This window comes from Rhamphochromis sp. 'chilingali', assembly GCF_963969265.1.
Source record: "Rhamphochromis sp. 'chilingali' genome assembly, chromosome: 2".
Taxonomy (NCBI): domain Eukaryota; kingdom Metazoa; phylum Chordata; class Actinopteri; order Cichliformes; family Cichlidae; genus Rhamphochromis; species Rhamphochromis sp. 'chilingali'.
In genome coordinates this window covers 7,409,782-7,426,527 of record NC_137930.1, presented here as the reverse complement: position 1 = coordinate 7,426,527, position 16,746 = coordinate 7,409,782, and the positions used below count along the sequence as shown (strand labels likewise).

At 39.5% G+C, this 16,746-nt stretch overlaps 1 protein-coding gene across 1 annotated transcript in view; it reads right to left on the bottom strand.

Annotated features, from left to right (window-relative positions):
• Positions 1–1,187: 1,187 nt before the first annotated feature.
• The window catches only part of slc4a5b (solute carrier family 4 member 5b), a 43,286-nt gene continuing 27,727 nt past the window's right edge, over positions 1,188–16,746 (bottom strand). Inside the window, exons 19-26 of the mRNA XM_080868957.1 lie at positions 13,195–13,356; positions 11,101–11,279; positions 10,672–10,744; positions 10,519–10,587; positions 8,859–9,032; positions 6,343–6,507; positions 1,613–1,724; positions 1,188–1,300 (exon numbers count right to left, since the gene is read on the bottom strand). Of these exons, the coding sequence (XP_080725083.1) occupies positions 1,299–1,300; positions 1,613–1,724; positions 6,343–6,507; positions 8,859–9,032; positions 10,519–10,587; positions 10,672–10,744; positions 11,101–11,279; positions 13,195–13,356 (936 nt within the window). The 3' untranslated portion in view covers positions 1,188–1,298. The remainder of the gene's footprint in view (positions 1,301–1,612; positions 1,725–6,342; positions 6,508–8,858; positions 9,033–10,518; positions 10,588–10,671; positions 10,745–11,100; positions 11,280–13,194; positions 13,357–16,746) is intronic.

Here is a 16,746-nt window from a genome sequence, read left to right as displayed (position 1 = left end):
CAAGGATTATCAGTTTACTACATGGTATCTTGAAATAGTTTTTGTGGCCTTACAGGATCCTTGGAGTGATTTTGGAAAGAGACACAAACACAGTCTCTGGGGGTCACAATCCCCGATAAATGGCAGGATTGTACCAGAAGGTGTATCTGGCATAAAATCTGTGTAACATGATTGAAGCAGCGTGGGATAGTCTTGAGAATAGAACAAAAGGCAGAAAGGTCCAAAGAAGACCTTTGAATGTCCTTCAAGATGCCTTTAGAAGTTTTCTCTATGACACTTAACTAAATAACTGAAAGCTGCCTCGGTGGCTTTAATTTCCATTCATGTTTGCACATGTTTGAATAAAGCACTGCACCCCTTTCCCAGTTTTCTAACAAAATGTAAAGAAATGAGGGGTGGCTTGAGATTTTTCACATTACAGTAGATAGATTTTTTTTGGGGGGGGAATAAAGTCATAATGGTCATTTCTTCATCTTCTGGTCTTAATTAGTTTTGAAGAGTTTAAAATAATTTCAATGCACCATTGTACAACAAGTAACTTTAACTTATTTTGTTTTTGAAGACTGATTTCTTTTAAGTGTTATACAACTTTGGGAAAACTGGGCTAAAATTCAATGAAAATAGTAAAATAAAAAATAATAATTTTTGCAGTCACAAAGTTACGAACAGTATTTATAGCAGGAATCAGAACAAAGCTATAAAACAATTGTCACATAGTACCAATGGCTCCGATTTCACTCCTATTGGTATCAAAATGTCACAGTTGACAACACACGTTTTGCTTATAACTTCTTGCTGTTAACAAAATGACAAACTTACAGTAATGGAGATAGCTGTCAAATACCAAACATACAGATCTACATAGAAATAAAAATAATAATAATAACAATTAAAATAACAGTTTCATACACTGCACTATACAGTTTCTATGAAAGTGCACTGGATTACATCTCCATTATCTATATACTCCATTGTCTGTATACTCTATATCTTTCCAATACAGAGACATCACAAGCTTTCAAACATAAGCTCTACAAATAAAAATGTCTAAGTCTATGATCATCTAAATCATCACCCTACATACTAGGGATAGAAATACAATACAGAAGCTGATAATTCAATGAAATGTGTGTTTCTTATTTATAACTGTGTTTTGTGGTCTGGAAATAACAGTTTTGTCCCCAATGTTCCTGTCAGGTGAATATATCAGATCACTGTAGGGCACGTGCAATTTCAGCACACAGTACCTGTGGTCTAGCTCATTTTGATCAGATGTGACTGTTGAGTAAGGGTTCGTCTCCTGTAAGAAGCCACATGCACACATATGGACAGAGAACATATGCACAAAACAACACCAAACAAGCATACACAGGCATGTAAACACATAACATAAATACAAACACAGAAACACGAGAAATTATTAAGTACATTCACTGAAAACTGGCAGATACTGTGCATTACTTCAACAGTCAAAGTGAAATCTACAAAAGATCCAATGTCACAAACAAGATCGAATGCTGTTTGCACCTCATCTGTGTTAGTTAATAACACTGAATATTTACAACATAAATTATGCTGACACATAGGTAATAGAAATGATTAGTGTACTCACAATCTGAGGATAGGCTTTGGGTGGGAGAGTTATTTTGGGAAAGGTCTGACTTTGAGTGGGGCTTTGTGGTCTCCATGTGAATCTTCACTGGAGGGTTTGCAGAGCTGTCAGGCTAAGTGACAAAAAGAGGAAGCAGTTGGCATGCAGGAGAAATTAGAATCTTAAAGGATAAGACTTGATGTTTTTATTAGAGACCTTAAAACCCAGGTACACCAGCATACAGCAGCAAGCAGCAACCATCACTCCTGTTAACAAGTCATCTACCTTAAAGTGTCTCAGACCTATCACCTTAATGTCTGCAGTCACTAAATGCTTCGAGAGGCTGATCCTGCAACAAATAAAGGCCTCCCTCCCACAAAACCTAGACTGTCATCAGTTTGCCTACAGCACAAACAGATCGACAGAGAACGCCATTGCCACAGCCCTCGACACACAGAAATCTGCCACCTAGAGCAACCAGGAAACTATGTCAGAATTCTGTTGATAGAATACAGTTCAGTGGTTACTACCGTTATTATTCTTGGAATCCTGGTTGACAACCTGATTAACATCAGTTTACCTCCCTCCACCTGTGCCTGAATGAGGGACTCTCCACCCAAGACTGTCATCAGGCTGGGACCTGGCTGCTCCAGTCTGCATGCCAAGTATCCTTGGGCAAGGTACTAACCCCAAGCTGCTCTCCGATACATCCATTAAGTAGCCAAAAGGATGGTTCCACAGTGTGCGAACTCAACTTTAAAACATGGAGGAGGAAGTGTGATGGTCTGGAGCTGTTTTACTGGATCTAGGGTTGTTGAGGGGCACCCTGAACCAAAACAGCTACCACAGCATTCTGCAGCGTAATGCAATACCCTCTGGTATACGCCTAGTTGGACAACAAGATAATGACCCAAAACACAAGTCTAAGCTATGCCAGAACTGAACAGAACCGCAAAAAAAGAAGAAGATTGCTCCGATTACCACTGGGACCACTGTTACTTTCACCCTCCACATCTTCTTGAGCTCTTCTCTGAGCCCTTGGTACCTCTCCAGCCTCATGTTCCTTCTCCCTGCTGTTGCTGTCATTTGGTATCACTAAGTCTATCACTATGGCCATCTTCCTCTGCTGTCCACCACTGCTATGTCCGGTTGGTTAGCCATCACCATTTTGTCCGTTTGTATCTGGAAGTCCCACAGTATCTTAACTTGGTCATTCTCGACCACCCTAATGACCTCCCATGTCTACCTTCCAGGCCATACTCAGCTCAAATGTTTCTGTATATTATGCCAGCCACTTGGTCCTGGCCTTCCATGTATGCCCTGCCTACAAACATCTTGCGCCCTGCTGTTATGTCTCAGGGGCATCTTTACAGAACCTGCACCTAAGGTCTTGCCTTGCGTGATAGACCCCAGACTCTATGGAGCTTGTACTTAGAGCTTGTGCTATCATGATCGGTGTGTCTATGCTGTCTTTTGTCCAGCTTTGTCCAACCACTGGTAGGTTTTCTGGATGTCAGCCAGTTCCTCTATCTGCCGGTGGTACACACTGCGAAGGGGCCTCTCCTTCCATGATGGTTTCCTCTCTTGCTCCTCTTTCTTGGGTTTCTGCTGTCTGAGGCGGCAGACTGAGAACATGGTTAGTCAAGGCCATCTTCCTGAAATACTTGTGAATGTTCATTGTCTCATCCTGGACTGTGGTTCTGATACTCACTAGTCCCTGGCCTCCTTGCTTCCACTTAGTGTACAATCTCAGTATGCTGGACTTGAAACCCTCAATGCATGGTCAGGACCTTCCTGGTCTTGATGTCAGTGGCTTCCATCTCCTCCTTCCCAGCAGGGTACCTGATCAGGTCGTAGGTGTTGATAGCCCAGATCTTATTCTTACCATTCAGCTGACTCCTCAGATCTTGCCTGACCATCTGCAGGTACTTAGTGGTTGCAGCTTTCCTAGCAGCCTCTTCGTGGTTCCAATTTGCCTGTGGGAGACCCAGGTAGTTGTAGCTGTCCTCGATGTCTGCAATGTTGCCTTCTGGTAGTACAGTCGCCTCAGTTCTGACTACCTTCCCTCTCTTCTTTACCATCTGATTTCACTTCTCCAGTCTGACTGACTTTCTGACCTCTTTGCATCCTGGTGGTGTGGATCAGTGAATCGAAGTCACATTCACTCTGGGCATATAGCGTTTTGTCTTCCATGTAGATCACTGCTCCATTCCGTAGTTGGTACCTGTAGCCAGTCTTGTCAGTGATCTCACTGAGGGGGTTCCGGCCTATGCAGAACAGCAGTGGGGACAGAGTATGTCCTTGGTAGATCCCGCACTTGATGGTAACTTGTGCTATGGGATTGAAGTTTCCAAGGCCTGAGGTATGGCGAGCTTGCTGTACTTCTTAGGCACCTTTCTGCTACTCTGATAGTTAGCTAACTTCCCTCCATGGCCTTTGGTCTCCTTCTACTGCTCTTTGTGGCTGTTTATCTTGCAGCCAAGCACCTCACTGATCACTGCTGCTGTGGAGCAGATCAGCTGGTTAGTCTCAATATGGTCGTAGGAGGTATTGCCGAGCTTGAAGGATAGACTGCCCGCAGGGACAAGGGGGGGGGGGGGGGTTCTTTTGCACGCACGCACAATCCACATAATGTGGAGTAGTAGCCGGGGATAAAAGGATTTGACACCCAACCTTATGTGTTAAAACGGTGTTGAAAATGGCCAAACTCCTAAAACAGAACTTTTCCTTATCTGCTAGTAAATAGATCAGTTTTATTGTTAATCAAAGCTAAATCAAAGCAATAAGTCTGATCAGTATCTTAGTAGAGAGATGTCTAATTATTGAACTGAATCTGGTGTCTAGATTTTGTGTGTGTAGACATGATCCATCATCAACTTTTTTATTCAAGTTTGAGTTTGAGAAGATAACCACTATGTCATCAACCCATCATTATATTTTTCATCAAGAACATAGTTTTAAATGTTGTGAGGGGTAAACACAGAATTATGATTCGTATGTGAATTTGCTGATAGTTAATTATGCACAATAATGATCAGAACACAATCAGTAAATATAAAGACAATTGAGTTTGCCTAAAGATGATTAATAGGAATAGAAAGTTAAAAAAAAAAAAAAAAGGAAAATAATGAGTTTAGAGACAGGCGCAACTTGGGGCTTAGCTGAAAGCCTGTATAGAAATGGCCTTGAGAAATATGAGAGTGAGTCCGTGTGTGAGTAAATGAGAGCACACACAAGACACAACACTCTTAATGCCTGACTTATAAAGTGTTCTATTTAGTGAGAAAGGGGATTGTATTTATTCTATAGAGTAAACTGTGACTGACAAACACAGAGTTTTAAAGAGAAACATATTTGAATTAAAAGGGACTATGCTAAAGTGAATGTGCTAATGAAATCTTAACTGAAGCCTATTCACATGTGACTGAATGTTCAAATGTAATGAAATTTTCCATGTTAAAAGAGAGAAATAGAAAGAGGGAATAAGGTGGGGTTGAAGATCAGTGAATCTCATGTAAACATGCACTTAGTTGACTAGATATTAAGAGAGAGAGAGAGTGGGAGAGAGAGAGAGGTGGGGAGTGGGCACTTAATTGGGATGCCTGGAGGCAATCTGGGTCAGTCTCCAGCACTCTGCAAGATGAGTAGTTCGAAAGGTTGGATTCCATAAGTTAATTGTTGGAGATTCCAGCAGAGGCGCCAAGGTGTTAGGTGTTGGAAAACCAGGACACACTGATGAGAAATATATATGTATATGTATATATATGCATATATATATGGTGAACTTACAGAGGCACAGTGTTCCAACATTCAGAAGAAGGAACGGCTCTCATCGCTAGAGATTACATTTTTTAAATTCATGTTTTCATGTTGTAAATTCTTTTTGAATCTGCATGCTCCATCTGCCTGTTACTTTGCTGCTGAACACCTGAATTTCCCTAATGAGCGACAATAAAGGATATTTCTATTCTATTTGTATTCTAACTCGGCCATAATTGGATCTCAACTCCAGCCCACATCAGCTGATGGTTGAGCATATACCCTTCCACAGATTTTCAAATCTCAGATGGGGCCATTTCAGTTCCTTCAGCCGCAACAAGCTGCTTTGCAACCCACATCCACTCCTGCTCCTCCACTTCCTTTCATGTCTATTTTCATGGATGATCACTTTGGTCTGTGCTGGGTTTCTGACTGAACTGAAGAGTGTAGTTTATTAACTGTGTTGCACAATTCAGGAAAACATCTCCCCCACGCGTGAATAGCAGAGGCTTATGAGACAAGAATGTCAGTGTTTCAGTGAACTGGGCAAAGTTAATACTGCTGATAGTGACCAAGCTATAATTACTAATAAAAATTTGATCAATAACACCAAGCTTATCCTTTAAAGCCATCAGTGGGCATCACTTGTGCTTCTACACAGCTGTCAAGCAACCCTTTTAGTATGGACAAAGACTTGGATGAAGCATAAATACAAAGGGTACACATAAGCACACACGCTGTTTCTAAAGGTTGGAACAAAGTGGGAGAGGTGAAAGATGTACTGAAAAGATGATGGACAGACAGGAAGACTGTAGTAAGAGGGAATGAAGTGCCTTTCAGCAACACTGTGGGAGAGGAGAAACATACAGTATTAGTTAGAGAAAATAAACCCAGGATCGACACAACCACAGCAATGGAGTGACACACACTTAAATACACAGTTAATACTAAGAAAGACAGATCCACACTTGACAAATAGTGCATTTCCTCACCTCCTCATCACTCTCAGGCTCTGGTGCTTTCTTGTCTTTCTTCTTCTTCTTCTCATCTTCCTTCTTCTTCTTGTCTTTGTCTGGCAGGATATCATCCAGCCAGGCCAAATCATGTTGCGAGAACATCAAATCCAGCAGCTTCCGTACAACCATGAGACCGAGAATCTACAAAACCAGGTAGATTAACATTATCTTGTCATTGTTGTAAATCGCCGCTATATAAATAATACATAATTGAAGAGAGTTGTACTACTACTAATACAATTATTATTACCATATCAGTGAATGAGGCCCAGTGGCTCAGTAGCAGACTTTCTGAAATAGAGGGGCCTGGGTTCGAGTCTGCTCTAGAACATTTCTTAATAAAGCAAGTTAACAAGTAAAAATGATACGCCTTGGAGAGATCCTTTTAAAGTTGGTTTTGATGTGACAAAAACCAACTTGTACAAGCAACATTACATTTTTCATTGTTTTGTACAATGTTTAATGGATTTATTTTCAGTGCTTAGTTGTATTTGGGAATCATTTGGAGAATATTTTACAAAACAGTGTTTTATCTTCAGGCTTTCATATGACAAAAGAAAGAAGAAAAAAAGGACGACTGATTAATTTTTTCCAGGGTCAATACAATTTGGCAATTTACTTGAGTAGAAAATATTAGATTGATAATGGACGAAATTGTTGGGTCTGTGTTTCCACAAGCCCCGCTAATTCTAGAGACTTATTCATCATGAAGAAAACAAGACAGTCGATCGATCGATTATTTGCGCAAGGGAGGCCTCGTCTGTGTCCACCATGAAAATGACCCCCAGATCTGACCTCCTCCTGCTACCTTTTATTGAGGGACAGTTCACACAAAACACGTCAGAACAAAGCCACGCCCCCTTGGTCCTAACTTCTGTAAGAATGTGTGTGTGTGTGTGTGTGTGTGTGTGTGTGTGTGTGTGTGTGTGTGTGTGTCAGACCTCCTGATGACCAAAGGGTCGTAAACCCAGGAAGCTTACATCAAAAGAAACAGATCTTTCAGATAGGATGTATCTACAATAAAACCTCCCCCAGCACAGAGTGGTTGGAGAGGTGGTCAGGATCAAAGGAATGGCTTTGATCCTACTGCTTAAACTACGACTTTACAAATTTAAGAAACACAATGGCAACATTCAACAATTAGACTTAACAGAAATTCTGACTGTGTGCAGCTTTTCAAGAGTGATGTTGGAATATAAGTATTATTTCAAAATGGATGAGCTGGAGGTTTTTCAAAATTTTTGGGACTATAAAGGTAGTCTGTTTACATTAAATAATTCTGAACTTTTATTTAGGAATGTGTCGATTTGAGCTGAATGTTTATATGGATCACTATTAAGTGAATAAATGTGTTTTAAAATCAAATCAATATCTCTGTCAGGTTTCCTGTCTACTCTTTGCCATATCAGAGTAGACAGAAAATCTGAAAAAAGAAATGAAAAGAAAAAACTACAAAGCTTTAGAGTAGAAAATAAGGCAGTTTTTCTAGCTGTCCTCTTCAAAATTTAACAAAAAGTTTCATCACTAGAAGCAGCATTTTAATGTTTTTGAATGTGTGATACTGTTTGAACAAGCACATAACAAATATGCTTGTCACATTTCCAGGGGTGAGGGGAGGAAGCCAGTACAAAAAGAAACACTATGGCAACCAGTCTAGCTAAAGATGGAGAGTGGTGAATAAAACACGTAGTGAGTGAAAAAAGGTGACTAATGAGTGTTCATAAAGCTTTATTTGTACTTATGTGACAAAAGCATGCACTTTTCTCACTTCTGCATAGATACTTTATAGGAAAATGTCAAAGCTTTTGCTTCTTTGTAACCTGTTGATAACTTTAGTTATTTTGGAGGGTAAAACATGGAAATTTACAAAAGGTTCCAAACAGGACCAATAAAATAAGTCAATAGGACATTCTTAAAGGTCATTGAATATTATTTAAATCAAGCTAAAGTTATTAGCTGCATCATAACCGGAATGTAACCTTTTTTCAGTACAACTGTAATTCCTGCTTTCTGCTTTTTGAGTAAATGATGATAGAAAAGCATCTGTTTTGACATATTTTTTCGTTCACGTCAGACGACGTGCCAGACAGTTTAATCCGTGTAGTTTTACATTTAGCCGGAATAATTTTTAGTTTAATAGCTATACAATGACCCTTCTTGGTAGTTTAGTTTGATAAATTGTTCCTGTAGCTCAGTAAGTATAGCAGATCATCTACTGATCGGAAGGCTGATGGTTCCATCCGTGGCTGTTCCAGTCTGAATCCCACATATCCTCGGACAAGATACAAACCCCAAGTTGCTCTTTGACGATTCCATCAGAGTATGAATGTGCGTGATTAGTAGATGGAAAGCATGTAAGCATAGAAGAAGTGCTTGTGTGAATGGGTGAATGAGGAGTTGTATACAGTGCTTTGAGTGTTCTGGGAGCATAGAATGATGCTATGTAAGAATCAGTTCATTTACCTAAACAGAAGAACACAGAACACCCTCACCATTACTGGGAAGATGATGGCCAGAAATGTAGACTTAAGGATCCAGAGAACAGCCAGACACACAATCTGGACTAGGGTGAAAAGGTGGACGCGTCTCATAGGGACATGACGCAGGAAGGAGAAGTCTGGCTGGTGTTTGGGCGGCATTAGATACAGCTTGATGCGCTCCCAGAACTGGAACAAAGAAATCGAGAAAATATTTTAAGGTATTCTTTTATTTAGTGTTTTAGAGATGAAGCAGAACATTGTGTCATCCAGGAAATTACCAGAAATGAAAAATTCCAATTATTCCATATATTCCATTCCTATATCTTCTAATGTTGCTGCCTAAGTTAAACTTGTATAATGTAAACAGAATTGGTCCTAGCAAGGAACCCTGTGGAACTCCACAATTAACCTCAGTGTGTAAAGAGGACTCTCCATTTACATGAACACATTGGAATCTATTACATTTCAATTTGCAGATTCTAATTTGATATGATTCAAACCGCTATCTTTAATGCCTACAACATGCTCTAATTGCTTTAATAAAATATTAAGGTCAACTGCATCGGACACTGTGCTGAGGTGTGGCAGGACAAGTAGAGATGATTCCACCATCAAAGGCCATCAGATCACTTCTAACCTTCACTAACACTGTTAATTTAATTTGATGAACTCCTAAACTTGACTGAAACTCTTTAAATAAACCATTACTCTGCAGTTGAAGATTTTTTCAGAGATTTGAGATTGACCTTTAATTAGCTTAGACATCTGTGTCAAGTGATAATGGCTTTTCAAGTAACGGTTTAATTACTGCCGTCTTTGAAGGCCTGTCGCACATAGCTGATTAATAGAGAACAGAGAACTAATAGAGTAAATTTAAATGTTATTAGGAAGTGATAAGAGAAATGAGGAATTTCAGAGAATACTGTTAAATATTCTATTTCTATGCCATATGTTCCACAGGGTTCAGTGCAAGGACTGCATATCATGTGCACATTATATATGCTTCCCCTAGGCAGTATCATTAGAAGGCATAACATACAATTTCACTGCTACACAGATGATACCATAGCATTGTCTATACATAAAGCCAGATGAAACACACCAAATGGTTAACCTGCAGAAATATCTTAAAAATATAAAGACTCATTGATGATGATCTAATTTTTTACTTCAAAATTCAGATAAAACTGAGGTAATTTTACTCAGCCCTAAAAATCTTAGAAACATACTGTATAACCAGATACTTAGTCTTGATGGATCCAATCCTATCCATTCTTTCTGTTTTCTCTCTAATATTGTAGGGTCTTTACCTTATAATATAAAGAACCTTGAAGCAACTCTTGTTGTGATTTGGTGCTATATAAATAAAACTGAATTGAGTTTAAGTGCTTTAATTGATCTGTCAATTATATTATATTATATGTTATTATAAACTCATTCATTTCCTTAAGCTTGTACAATCTGGCCCTCTGAGAAAAAACACATGGTGTTTGAAAATGAATATGTTTACACTGAAAAAGACTGGATTTTTGTTATTCCTGTTTTCTGCTTGTGTCTGATTTTTCATCTATGCACCATTTTCTTTTCATATATATTGGCATATAGATTATAGTTTCCATGAAGAAAAATATGGAGAAAAAAAAATATATATATGTATTTTTTTGTAGTATACCTGGATGCCACTCAGTGAAGCCACTCCCATGTAGAGGAAGACTCCATAAAGGACAGGCATGGGGATGTACTGAATTGAACAGAACATACATTTTAAAATAAAACCAATATAAACTTTCTACTGACACCACAACAGTCTCATCTACGAACTTACCTGAAGTATAGGGGCAAGAAAGACTGAGAGTCCTGTTAGGACAAACACCAAAATGCCTGTCAACCTCTGCTCTCTGGAAGTGAAGAATCAAAAGCATAGCATAAAACTTTATTCTAGGTCCACACAAAAAGATGATTTAGGCAATCAGAAAACAAACAGACCTTAATCTGAAATAAGGACTCTCTTTTCTATGCAGTCTATCTTTAAGATCTCAAAAGTGAAGTAAGCATTTTCACTTTTCATCATCTTAAGCCTTCCTTACGCCAGCAGGGGACACTCCTCTGGTTCCAAAAATACGTTTTATAGAATTTATTCCCCCCACTTTGTCCCCCAATTGATATATTACCAGCCTATGAGCATGCAACGGTTCAGAACACCAAGCTGATGATGGTATGATGGTTAGCTTTTTTTTTCTGGGGGGGGTCCCACCTGACTCCAAGGAACTGTGGTTGCTCTCCAGGGGCACTAGATTCACTCTCCATCTTCAGTGAGTCGATATGAGCAATGGAGATGACAGTGGCTGCTACATACCATGGCATGCCCATGAAAGAACACACAGCCATCAGCACACCTACCCAGAACAGGTCCAAGTGGTAGCCACAGCTTTTCTGAAATTGGGTGCAATAACGGGAAATTACCCAGAAGATCCACTCCCCATGTAATCCTGAACTGTGTAAACAGTTCAAAAATTACCAAAAACACAAAAAATACATTTGCTTTAAATTTGAGTATCACAAAGCATCATGGCACTTTCATTGCTTTAGTATAGTAATGTATTGAAGCAGTAGTGCAGTACTGTTACAATTCAAGCTACAATTGTTCAAGTTGTAAACATGGTATTTTTTCTTCTCATTACCTTTCCCAGATAATATCTATAACTACAGGGAGTGCAGAATTATTAGGCAAATGAGTATTTTGTCCACATCATCCTCTTCATGCATGTTGTCTTACTCCAAGCTGTATAGGGTCGAAAGCCTACTATCAATTAAGCATATTAGGTGATGTGCATCTCTGTAATGAGAAGGGGTGTGGTCTAATGACATCAACACCCTATATCAAGTGTGCATAATTATTAGGCAACGTCCTTTCCTTTGGCAAAATGGGTCAAAAGAAGGACTTGACAGGCTCAGAAAAGTCAAAAATAGTGAGATATCTTGCAGAGGGATGCAGCAGTCTCAAAATTGCAAAGCTTCTGAAGCGTGATCATCGAACAATCAAGCGTTTCATTCAAAATAGTCAACAGGGTCGCAAGAAGCGTGTGGAAAAACCAAGGTGCAAAATAACTGCCCATGAACTGAGAAAAGTCAAGCGTGCAGCTGCCAAGATGCCACTTGCCACCAGTTTGGCCATATTTCAGAGCTGCAAGATCACTGGAGTGCCCAAAAGCACAAGGTGTGCAATACTCAGAGACATGGCCAAGGTAAGAAAGGCTGAAAGACGACCACCACTGAACAAGACACACAAGCTGAAACGTCAAGACTGGGCCAAGAAATATCTCAAGACTGGTTTTTCTAAGGTTTTATGGACTGATGAAATGAGAGTGAGTCTTGATGGGCCAGATGGATGGGCCCGTGGCTGGATTGGTAAAGGGCAGAGAGCTCCAGTCCGACTCAGACGCCAGCAAGGTGGAGGTGGAGTACTGGTTTGGGCTGGTATCATCAAAGATGAGCTTGTGGGGCCTTTTCGGGTTGAGGATGGAGTCAAGCTCAACTCCCAGTCCTACTGCCAGTTTCTGGAAGACACCTTCTTCAAGCAGTGGTACAGGAAGAAGTCTGCATCCTTCAAGAAAAACATGATTTTCATGCAGGACAATGCTCCATCACACGCGTCCAAGTACTCCACAGCGTGGCTGGCAAGAAAGGGTATAAAAGAAGAAAAACTAATGACATGGCCTCCTTGTTCACCTGATCTGAACCCCATTGAGAACCTGTGGTCCATCATCAAATGTGAGATTTACAAGGAGGGAAAACAGTACACCTCTCTGAACAGTGTCTGGGAGGCTGTGGTTGCTGCTGCACGCAATGTCGATGGTGAACAGATCAAAACACTGACAGAATCCATGGATGGCAGGCTTTTGAGTGTCCTTGCAAAGAAAGGTGGCTATATTGGTCGCTGATTTGTTTTTGTTTTGTTTTTGAATGTCAGAAACGTATATTTGTGAATGTGGAGATGTTATATTGGTTTCACTGGTGAAAATAAATAATTGAAATGGGTATATATTTGTTTTTTGTTAAGTTGCCTAATAATTATGCACAGTAATAGTCACCTGCACACACAGATATCCCCCTAAAATAGCTAAAACTAAAAACTACTTCCAAAAACATTCAGCTTTGATATTAATGAGTTTTTTGGGTTCATTGAGAACATGGTTGTTGTTCAATAATAAAATTATTCCTCAAAAATACAACTTGCCTAATAATTCTGCACTCCCTGTATAACTGTTAACATTTAGGCAGAATACTTTCTAATATACTCTATATATTTATCTGTTCTGTGACCATTTCATCTTCGGTGTTTGCAGACCTTTAATTTGTTTTCCTTGCGGTTGACAATGACAGCACTAATCTGCTGGTCCATGAAGATGAGGATGGTGACCAGAAGAGCAGGAACGAAACTGGCCACACACCACCACCAGGGGTTCTTACCAAAGGGCATCACCAGCCAGCCGCGGTCACTACGTGTAGGCTGTATAACAACAAAGAAGAAATATTGGTAACACTTTATAATAAGTGCACACTATTAAGCATTAGGTAATCATCTGTTAAATATTTTATATTTCAAACCTATATAAATACAGTGAAACTACCATACTAGCAGAAAATAGTGAAAGAGGAAATCAGAGAATTGTGTTAGGTTGCAATGGCAAAATAAAAATTGTGCAGATCATTTATTAAGTAAAAGTCATGCATATGCTAGAAAACGCTCGTCTCAGCCACTGTGATTATGTCCATTTCTTTCTACACTACCATTTTAAACCCATTAATCTGCCATTTGGCCATTTTACTTTTTCAGGGGTAGAACAGTGAGGATTCACCTTTTATCAGATGTTGACCTGATGATAGCAATTAAGATGCCATTTACTGAATGAATGATATTTGTCTAGTATGCCATATTACTTTTGCATTAAAGAACAGAGATTTTTAAATAATCAGTTTTTAATAATAAAGAGATATGTTTTCTGGACACAAAAAGGGGAACATGGGAAAAAAAAAAGCAACAAAATTGGCTATCGGCCAAATTGTTATTTTAGACATTAAAAAAGAATTGCACATTTTATCTCTGAATGTTTTATAAACATGTACATGTTGAGCTGCACAACGATAGCATATTTATATAGCTTGGATAATTTCTATGGGTTTGTAAAATTCCATTCTAAGTGGGCGAGTGCCTTACCTTAATTCATAGGTGTATAGGTGTCAAACTCTGGCCCGCGGGCCAAATTTGGCCCGCAGCCTAATTACATTTGGCCCGCGAAGCCATACCAAATTACTATTGGAGCTGGCCTACTGGTATTATACAGCTAATATTTATATTATTTAGTATTAAGCTTTGCTTGTTCTATATTCAGTTTTTCAGCAAAATGTGTTTGAGTCCATAAGAAAAGATTCATTCTTATATCTGGAGGAATATTTCAATAAATATTAACGTTAGCCCGCGACTTTGTTCCAGTTTTGAATTTTGGCCCACTGTGTATTTGAGTTTGACACCCCTGCCTTAATTGAACTGGACTATTTAAGTCTTTTCTTTTTGATATTAAATTATTTTAAAAAGTAACTACAGTTGCCATACACACTCATTGGTTGTTTACCTGTTAAAATGCACACATATCTAGCACAAATATCTAATCAAATTTTCTTCCAGAAAATAACAAATGATTTGAGTGTAGAACAAGCTCTATGGTATAAGCATTTGAAAATGCAATTTGTGTGAAAATGTGACAGATACAAGCACAAATTACTTCTGACTATGCCATAACTCAGTTGAGTTAAGATTATAGACTTAGTCAAAAAGACCTGCTGATGTTCAAAGTGAGATTGGAAAATGTTCCCTGGTATGATGAGTGATTATTCTCCTTTGATCAGAATTTGGCCCAAACAACATGAAAGCATGATTCACTCTTGCCTTGCATCAGTGGTTCAGGTTGCTGCTGGTGATCGCTTCCTGGCACATTTTGGGCACTACCTGACAGCCTACCTGAGTATTATTGCTGACCTTGTCCATCCCTTTAGGACCACAGTGTACTGTATCCTAGTAGCATGAGCTGGTAGCACCTGCTACCAGCATGATAACTCTCCATGTCATAAAACCCAGCTCATGTCAAACTAGTTTCTTTGTGACAGTGTGTTCACTGGACTCAAATGGCCTCCAGCATCGCATGTCAATCCAATAGAGCACCTTTCAGATGTGCTGAAATGGGATGGGATATTCCAATGTGTAGTCTATAAATCTTCAACAACTGTGTGATGCCATCATGTTAATATGGATTAAAATCTCTGAATGCTTCTAACACCTTGTCTAAAAAGAAGGCTACTGGCCATTTTTAATTTTCTTAAGATGTTTCAGTTTTCATCCAAATGCCTTCTTTAGTTCTAAAACCAAAATATGTAAAGTCCCAGGTATTTAAACCCTTTTAGGGGTTGTTCCCTTTAAAGGTGGCTGTTGACCCATTATTGATCTTTCCTCCTGGGAAAGGGAATATTATGGTTTAAAAGAAAACATATCCATGTGTTAGAATGGCCCAGTCAAAGTCCAGATCTAAGTCCAATCGAGAATCTGTGGCAAGATCTGAAAACTGCTGTTCACAAACGCTGTCCATCTAATCTGACTGAGCTGGAGCTGTTTTGCAAAGAAGAATGGGCAAAGATTTCAGTCTCTAGATGTGCAAAGCTGGTAGAGACAGACCCTAAAAGACTGGCAGCTGTAACTGCAGCAAAAGGTGGTTCTACAAAGTATTGACTCCGGGGGCCGAATAATTATGCACTCCCCACTTTTCAGTTATTTATTTGTAGAAAATATTTGGAATCATGTATGATTTTCGTTCCACTTCTCACGTGTGCACCACTTTGTGTTGGTCTTTCACGTGGAATTCCAATAAAATTGATTCATGTTTGTTGCTGTAATGTGACAAAATGTGGAAAAGTTCAAGGGGGCCGAATACTTTTGCAAGCCACTGTAGCACTTTTCTACTCTCCTGGAGTACTCAAAGGGTTCTATACAATATGCCACATTCACCCAATCACACCCATTCTCACAAGCACTTTCTCTAAACTGAGTGCTTTCTAACTACATTCACACACATTCACACTCTGATGGATGCATAACTTGCATACTTGACATGCAGACTGGAGGAGCCAGGGATCAAACTACCAGCCTTCCGATTAGTAGGTTACCCGCTCTACCTGATGCCATCCAGTAGCTAGGTGCTACTGCCGCTTAGGTGCTTGTAAATTCTGTAGGTGGCTGATTTCATACTGATAATAATAGGTCTAACTGGGACTCCTTTGTAGATCTTTTGAGGGCACATATACAGGGTATAGCATCCCCCGGGGTAAAGGTGGTGGTTGTAGGTTGGTCTACATGGCTAATGTCCACATTTTGGACTAAAAAAATGGATGGTTTGAAACAGGAATAAAAGAAGCAATCTATATCCACTTCAAATGACCATCATTCATCACTTATTGGCTTACGACACAAAATGTCAGACATCTTCAATTCAATTTTATTTATATAATCACCTCAAGATGCTTTATATTGCAAGGACTCTACAACAATACAGAAAAAATCCCACAATTAAATGATCTCGCTTGAGCAACGACTTAGTAAGAGTGGGAAGGAAAAACTCCCTTTTAACAGGAAGAAACCTCCGGCAAAACAAGGCTCAAGGAGGGACAGCCATCTGCCACGACTGGTTGATGGGAAGAAGACAGGGCAAAAGACGCACTGTGGATGAGAGCCAGAGATTAATAACTCATGAGTAAATGCAGAGTGGTGTATAACAGTGAGTGAAAAGAGGTGAGAGAAGGAGAAACGTTCAGCGCATTATGTGAAGCCCCCAGCAGCTTAACCTAATTGCAG